The 7961-nt window shown below is 41.2% G+C and overlaps 2 protein-coding genes across 5 annotated transcripts in view; one reads left to right on the plus strand and one right to left on the minus strand.

The window, feature by feature from the left end:
* Positions 1 to 1869: 1869 nt before the first annotated feature.
* On the minus strand, positions 1870 to 4713 carry dtd2 (D-aminoacyl-tRNA deacylase 2). 3 transcript variants are annotated; one of them, XM_070920032.1, is made up of 4 exons: positions 4594 to 4713; positions 3645 to 3813; positions 2646 to 2715; positions 1870 to 2543 (listed from the first exon to the last, which is right to left on the minus strand). In XM_070920032.1, the coding sequence occupies exons 2-4, from the start codon at positions 3753 to 3755 to the stop codon at positions 2230 to 2232; spliced, it is 495 nt and encodes a 164-aa protein (XP_070776133.1). In that variant the 5' UTR covers positions 3756 to 3813; positions 4594 to 4713; the 3' UTR covers positions 1870 to 2229. The 3 variants fall into 3 exon arrangements, with proteins under 3 accessions (XP_070776133.1, XP_070776134.1, XP_070776135.1); XM_070920033.1 differs by lacking the exon at positions 4594 to 4713 and adding an exon at positions 3891 to 3906; XM_070920034.1 differs by lacking the exon at positions 4594 to 4713 and adding an exon at positions 3891 to 3904 and having other exon boundaries at positions 3645 to 3785.
* Positions 4495 to 7961, plus strand: part of nubpl (nucleotide binding protein-like) — a 4522-nt gene continuing 1055 nt past the window's right edge. Inside the window, exons 1-9 of one of the 2 annotated variants that reach the window (XM_070920030.1) lie at positions 4495 to 4625; positions 5546 to 5690; positions 5933 to 5967; positions 6308 to 6398; positions 6531 to 6570; positions 6669 to 6759; positions 6866 to 6959; positions 7294 to 7379; positions 7486 to 7606. In XM_070920030.1, coding sequence (XP_070776131.1) covers positions 4503 to 4625; positions 5546 to 5690; positions 5933 to 5967; positions 6308 to 6398; positions 6531 to 6570; positions 6669 to 6759; positions 6866 to 6959; positions 7294 to 7379; positions 7486 to 7606 — 826 coding nt within the window. In that variant the 5' untranslated portion in view covers positions 4495 to 4502. Of the gene's footprint in view, positions 4626 to 5524; positions 5691 to 5932; positions 5968 to 6307; positions 6399 to 6530; positions 6571 to 6668; positions 6760 to 6865; positions 6960 to 7293; positions 7380 to 7485; positions 7607 to 7961 lie in introns of both variants that reach the window. The other variant, XM_070920031.1, reaches the window with a different exon arrangement.

Consider the following 7961-nt stretch of genomic DNA (forward strand, 5'->3'; position numbering starts at 1 on the left):
GTTGCTCATTAAATGAAATAAGACAGAACATGGCATCTACCAAGCGGACAGTTTTGTGTTATTTGACCAGTTTTCAGATATCTGTCACTAAGATTTCTACTTCAAGCCTAATATAATAAAGGGGAATAAATGCATTAAAGGAATCAGCAGCAGAGTGTCTTTTCAACTGTAAAACTGTTTCCCATGTGGACAGCTGCAGGAAACTTTAACTGCTCTGCACTGACGGAAAATATGTTTTCTAATGTGTGAGAAGCGTCTGTGTCGCCGGCCAGCGTAGCTCTCACATACCTTTATAAATAAAGTGTTTGCTGGCTGCTCTGGTGACTTTCTTTGAACTCTTTGATGCATCAACAGGATACGTTCCCGTCCGCACGAACAGCTCCACCTTATCCAGGAAGTCAAAGGAAGGCATCTGTAAGGGAAGAGATGGGAGACTTCAAATCAATCGAATACATGCACAACACAAAGTCAAGCTGCACAGATCAGTCAATGTGTTGTCTATAAAAATAACAATGTGGTATTCAATGAATTGTTTGATATCTATTAAGAATGCCATACTTGTCTTTGTTGCAGCTAATGAGCAAATGATCAAATATTCCTCTTGATATTTGATGTCAGTGTTGACAGCTTAAACAAATGATCAATTTGTGGTTTATTAATTATTTAATAAGAATGCTGCCTTGTCCTAGTTGCTTCTAATGAAAAAAATAATTAAATAATTCAACATTTGCTGACTTTTCCTCCATTTCATATGAAATACATCTGGGCTTTAGACTGTAATCTAAATAGCCACATTTAAGACATCACTTTGTTTTCATTAGTAACGTGATGAATATTTAGTCACTATTTTTGACAATTTATAAATAAATGACTAATGGTTAATTGTAAAATAAACAGCTAGCTAGATTAATTAACTACTATAAAGTATCTGTGTCACGTGCACAGACTATCGCCATGACTCTGATGCCACAAAAATATCAATATCATTTTCAAACAACACATTTATCACCAAATTAGCTAAAGTTTCCCAACTGAAACCCGTTTCCCACCTTAGAACATCTTGCGTCCGGTAAACACAAATCCTCGTTACACCGTCAACAACTTTCTACAAAAACTCCAGTTTCAGCGCGTTCATTTTCACCCGAGCTGTTCGCAAAAACAACTTCATTTATTTTACTTCATCTAAATGTGCATAAACATTCTCCAAAGTGATGAATTTCAGTCAAACTAGTTGCTAAATGAGGCGTTTGGTGTCGTGCACATTTAAGCTAGCAGCAGCTACTTTGTACGTTCCGGTGTGTCTATTTTCAAAATAAAGGCTTGTTTGTACATCTTTGTTTTAATGATCATGTTTTTGTATGATTTTTTTTATTTTATAGATACAGGTTTCAGACTATACACTTTAACAGCATCGTTCTGCTACCCATAAATCACACAGGCAGCTCAGAGTCATTGCACATAAAATTCTCGGTCTCAGTTTTGTTGAAGCACTCATTTACAATGTCTTCCCTCATGTATGATTTTATTTTGGCGGCAAAATCGATTAACCGGAAGTTAAGTTGCTGTCACTTGACAGAAGAGCAGTTTTGACGCAGGTTGTAAAAGCTGCTGTAACCCATGTTTACTGAGTGCTGTTTATTTCCGCTCCCTAAAGCACAGCTGAGCGCCCCCTGCAGGACCGGAGGAGACAGCATGTAGTTAGGCTGGACAAAATAACGGAACCACTTTACTATTCTGCACTAAATTAGATGGAGTTTATAGTTCATGGATGATGTGTTTTAATCCCTTGCTAAATGATTTACGTCTTTAATATAAAGATATGTTTAAATGCAAAATAATACTTATTACTGGAATTACTGGAAGCAGGGAAAACAGCAGCAGACGTTTATTCCTCCTCTACTAGACTTTACAGATGGCAGTGTTTTCCTAGCAAGCGTTTTTCTAATTTACAAACATTTTGTAGCCTTGTGACCACATTTTTAAGACTCCAAATCCTCAGAAATGTGAATTTTTATGTTGTCATGCACATTTGAGAATGCAGTTTTGTTTACTTACTCGTTCACGTCTGTGAGGGAATTACACAAAAATACAAATCTGTGTCATTTTGTTTTTATCACAAATGCATAAATCAAATATCAAAACAGTAGTTGTAGAACATTAATTAAGAGACAGTTTTGACCACTATAATGGTTTTAGACACGCTTGAACTTTCTCCGCTTCCCCTGCAGTTCAGAACTCCATCACATGCGTGTACGGTCCGTTGGTGTCGAGCTTCAGCACTTGTCTGTTTCCATACGTCCCGTGTTTCACCGTCACTTCAGCCGAAACAGCTGTCAGTTCCTTCTCACACAGAGAAACGAAGGCGCTGTAGAGCCGCAGTCCGTCCTCTTTGCCGACGTTGTTGTGGTACTGCATGGCCCTGCCTTTGGCCTTCCCGCCCAGGGTGGCCTGAGGGACGATCAGCAGGCTGCCGGGAAGCTCCAACACCGAAACCATCTTCCCTGAGTCGGACTCACACAGTCGCAGGTTCAACAGTGTGGACGCTGGGCGGGAGAGGGGAGGACACAATGTTTACATCTCATATAGAGAGATTTACTATAAAAAGAGATCAAATATGTAGGTCAAAGGTTAAAAAGGCCACTGACCCATCTTGGGCAGGATGTCGTCTGTGGCTCCTTTAAAGAAACAGATGTAGATCACCGTTCCTCTGTCGATCTGAGAGCAGAGAAACACAGAGATCAGCAAAACTGTCAAGTGATCATTCTTGGTCCACTCCTGTGTTTTGGTCACACACTGTAATTTGTTCCTTTCATATCTCTGACTTTGTTGTGTCAGACACACAACTGCATCTCTCTCTTTTAAATCAAAATAACTCTCTGCAGCTGAAAGATGCCTACAACGTACACACGAAAAAAACTTAAATAATTTTTATTGGCCCAAATACTGTTACGCACAATTACTCAAATTTAATAGGCTGATTGATAAAAACATATTTGGCATTTCATCCGAGTCCAGCTTTTTCCACCTTCCTGTTCCTTCAGCCTGAAGATTTGGAGAAAGGTCATCCATGTTGTTTCACCATCAGGCGTCAACTACTGAACCACTGTAACGCCCCGTTCTCCTGCAGGTCTTCACAGACCAGAGAGGACACATCAGAGACAGGAGCTGCCATCCACCCACATAAACCCCCTCCTGTTATCATGACACCCAGGTCCAGTGATGACACCAGAGCCATCTCCATAGCAACTGAGCAAACTCTATTTGATGATTAAAGCTACAAGATGTAGCTGAAATCTCCGGTACACTTTATTCTCCTGCTTGTTTATATATAGTCTCTCTTGAATATTAGTTTATTCTTTCATCTGTGTCCTCTTCCTCTAAAGCACTTAGTAACTTCTATTTACTAAAGTGCCATATAAATTGTAAAATTTTTCCACTGTAACTAATCATTTTATAGTTTCCGTGCCCTCAAACTTTTGCTTCACATTTTCACGATATTTTTGTCTCTTTTCAATATAAGATGTTCCCTTTTTATCACTTGATTTCACGTATTTCACCAACACTGCGGTGCATTTACATGTCAGGATAAAGACATAAAGACAGATGCAGTAGATGGACACAATGAAAAGGTCAGGTGTTCTCACCTGGACAAACTGAGCCTCTGCGTGGTCCTCTGCGGGTTTCACCTGCAGCCTGGCCTGCAGGCACTGCTGCAGCACCGCCCGGGCCGCAGGAGCGCTGCCTTTCTCCGTCATCTCCACTCGGTTTCTCCGCTCTACGCCTCCCTGTTTAGAATCGTCCAACAGAAACAATCTGAAAAGTAGATATACACCAATATAAACCGACAGAAACGTTCAGTGAATGGCAAAGAAAGTCTGAAGAAATCTCACCCAACACACTTCCGTGTTAACGTCAGTCAAGCTGCCCAAAGGGCCTCAAGGCTGCGCGCTATTTTTGCAGTTTTTTTATTTCTATGCTCATTGGGTGGATTAAATCTTTTTTCAAAAGCTTTTGTGAAGCAAAACAAAAAATAAAAACAATGGAAATATACAGAACAAAAAAGGAAACAACAATTAGAGACCAAGAGCAAAATGAATATACATATTTTAAAATCGAAATATACAACAATTAAACAATGAAAATAAATGATAGTTTGACAATATTGTCAATATTTTTCGTATTTGTTATGAATTTGAATATTTGATTTTTTCATACAAAATGTATAAACAAAAACACGCATTAGACCACTTGCAAACATGACTGTTATCTACCCAGTAAAAGTATTATTATTATTATTATTATTAGCCAGATTATTCTCCTAACAGTGATTATTAACCTGAATACACAGAATAAGAAACTAACATTACAAATACGAGTAATTAAAGTTAGAGAAGCAGAAACCTTTAGAGAAGAAAACATTACACACGTATAACGCACGCATGCGTACTTTGCGCTAGCTTGATGCGCATCAAGCGAGCAGAAGAGCGTCTAAACGGCTAAACATGGCTGTGTTCACTTACAGCAGACTGTCCCACCTACTGAGAACAGCCGTCAATAAACCCTCAGTTTTACGAACAGAAATAAAACCCGGACCTGCGTGTTGTGTCCAGCTCACGCGCTGCCAGGTAAGATTACTGCGTGTTTCCGGGGGCACAGAACCGCTCAGCTGCAGGTAACTGCGAAGCTAGCTAACGGCTACATGTTAACGTCAAGCTAGACAGAAAGCCAACACAGAACCGGAAGTCTTCAAAATAAAAGCGATAACGGTAAACTAGAAAATACATATCCAAAACATCCGTAAACGTCAACATATTGTGTTTTTATTAGATAACACGTTGTTCCATATATGTAAAGCAGTATATGTGTACTTTCGCTTTGACACGTACAAAAGATATTATTTTGAGCCCAGTAACCGGAAGTGTTTTTTGTATCGACTGCACTGATTGCTGCTCCAACACTTGGACCGAAGATGCTCTATGTCTTTCTAAACCGTCTCTGCTTGGACCACTTGCTTTATAAATCGATCTAATGGAGTTTTAGTGAGCTGTTAATTTTATTTTTTGTTATTGTCTAATACCAAAATAACAGAGGCAGCAACAGGAATAACAGTAGAACTAGAAAGCGTTGCAATGTTTCTGTCTCTGGATACAAAGACTCTACAAAAATAACCACTTTCTAATAATTCACCCTTTATAAATTGTTACCAATAGTCAATAAATGATTTAAACCATGAGTAAATACAAGGGTTGTAAAAGAAAGCACTCTGTTCATGTCAAATGTGAGTTTTTTATGGGAACATTTTTAAAGTTCTTGGTTACATATTTCTATAAAAACCCACAGTGTACTTTCAGTGTCATAAAGTATTAACTTTGTCTTTCTGAAGTCTACAAAAAGCTTTTTCATTACATTTTTAAAGTAGAATATAAAGGACCAACAATCAAACTGATGATTCAAGTATCTAAGTCTCCCAACCAGGTCTGGAATGGAAACCAGCATCTTTTGAAGTCGCCGTCCTCACCTTCAGATGTGTTATTGTTTCTCTCAGAGGTCGGTGGACAGTAAAGCGTTACAGGAGAGACAGAAGCAGCAGATGGCGAGAGGTCTTCCCAAACAGAAGCCCATCACAGGCGTCAAACAGGTCATCGTTGTGGCTTCAGGGAAAGGTGGCGTGGGCAAGTCCACCACCTCAGGTACAGCATGACTTTCCTGCTGAAATGTGCAGGACTCCATTATCTTTATTCTTCCAGAGCAAATACATCCACAGCTTTAGGAGTCTGTAATGGATATTTTAGGAATTAATTCCTTTCAAGTCTGACTAATCTTCAAATGTTAGCCGGCAGTGCAGCACTGATGCTCAATGATGTGCATCTGCAGGCAGAAGACTACAGAAAAAAAACTACAGTTTGTTTTGTCTGTTTTTGTGTCTCTGCAGTGAATTTGGCTCTTGGATTAATGGCCAACGATCCGGTAAGGAGTCCCCTCTCTCAGTCAGCAACAAGACACATACTTTATTTCAAACCAAACAGACAGTTTTGGCCTTTCAGGACTTTGTATTTTCAGAACAGTGGTGGACAGATGTGGTGCAGTTCTTAAAAGCAAAATAGCTACAACACAACAACACAACAGACCCACACATCACTCTATAATGCACACGCTATGAAATCACAGTGGGTAATAATGACCTGATTATAGTACTTGTAAGATATCTGTTATTTCATTTATTCTGACTTTGCTGCCCTCCGTCAGATAGTTTGTCTTCCTTCCTTCTAAATTTTAGACTTCATTAAAAGTCTGTCTCCTCTCTCAGTCGAAGTCAGTGGGTCTGTTGGATGCTGACGTCTACGGTCCGTCGATTCCCAAACTGATGAACCTGAGGGGAAACCCGGAGCTCTCTGACAGTACGGCTCATTGTTTATCTGTCTCCCTGATTTGTTGTTGGTCATTGAACGTCGCCTGATCGTCGGGTTTTAGTGCAGTGCTTCTAGGTGACGGTGAATAATGTGCTGTCGGCTGTTTTCTCTTTCTTCCAGACAATCTGATGATCCCACTCACCAACTACGGGATTCCTTGGTGAGTCCTTCCAGTCAAAACGTCCCGTCATCTCTCTCCTTCACATCCATTCAGTGAAGTTGTAGATCGTACCTGCTCAGTAACGTCTCCTCTCTCAGCATGTCGATGGGGTTCCTGGTGGAGGACGTGGCTCCTATCGTGTGGAGGGGGCTGATGGTGATGTCAGCGATAGATAAGCTGCTCAGACAGGTGAGAAACGTTCCCTCACTGACAGTTTGTGAACGTCCAGCTGAGGTTGGACAACAACATTGAATTGAATATGTGTGTGTGTGTGTGTGTGTGTGTGTGTGTGTAGGTGGACTGGGGGTCGTTGGATTATCTGGTAGTCGACATGCCTCCTGGGACAGGAGACGTCCAGCTGTCAATCACCCAGAACATCCCAATAGCAGGTTAGTCTCACACACACACACACACACAGTCAGCTATACTTGTGAGGGCACTCACTCAGAAATTAGGGCTAATTTATGTGTTGTCGTTGTTTTGGTCGGACTCAAAGACAAACGTTAGAAATGATTTCCGTAAGATCTTAGCTCCTCGTCCTGATGCACAGCACAAAATCTGTACAAGGGAAGTGGCGTGTGCAAAGTTAGCATCACCAAAAGCCAGAAGGGCCATTGTGAGTAAAAGACTGAAAGTTCAAAAGGTCATTGTAAAGTGTGTTTGTGTGTGTGTGTGTGTGTGTGTGTGTGTGTGTGTGTGTGTGTGTGTGTGTGTGTTGTGCAGGTGCGGTCATCGTGTCGACGCCGCAGGACATCGCCCTGCTGGACGCTCGCAGAGGAGCTGAGATGTTCAAGAAAGTTAACGTGCCGGTAATCTGTGTGTGTGTGTGTGTGTGTGTGTGTGTGTGTGTGTGTGTGTGTGTGTGTGTGTGTGTGTTACAGCAGGGTAAACATGTTGTGTTCGGGGTCCCTGCAGGTTCTCGGTCTGGTCCAGAACATGAGCGTCTTCCAGTGTCCCAACTGCAACCACCAGACTCACATCTTCGGCTCTGACGGGGCCCGACAGCTCGCAGACACTCTGGGAGTCTCGTTGTTAGGTAGGAAGGAGGACCAGCGAGTCCACCAGCTGCTCATGTAGAAGTAAAGACGAGGCGATGAGCGAGTTCTAGTCTCACTTAGTTTAAATGTAGTGTGGAAGTTCAACCAGTCGCAGCATTCAGGTTAGTGAAAACACACAGTAGAGGTGAGATGTCCGTCCCAGCAGGTGGAAGTTCTTTATGTCTGCGCTGGAGTGTGCTGTCTTCAGATGACACCAGAGCAAAAAGTAATATTTCATTAAATCTGTGTTGCCTGTGGATGTTGTTGGATGTTTTCCTGAGACTTTTGTTGATGTTATGATGAGTTGACTTAACTAGTAGAGACATACAACTAATTAACAGTTAACAGTTAGAT

This window comes from Enoplosus armatus, chromosome 15 (assembly GCF_043641665.1).
Source record: "Enoplosus armatus isolate fEnoArm2 chromosome 15, fEnoArm2.hap1, whole genome shotgun sequence".
Lineage (NCBI taxonomy): Eukaryota > Metazoa > Chordata > Actinopteri > Centrarchiformes > Enoplosidae > Enoplosus > Enoplosus armatus.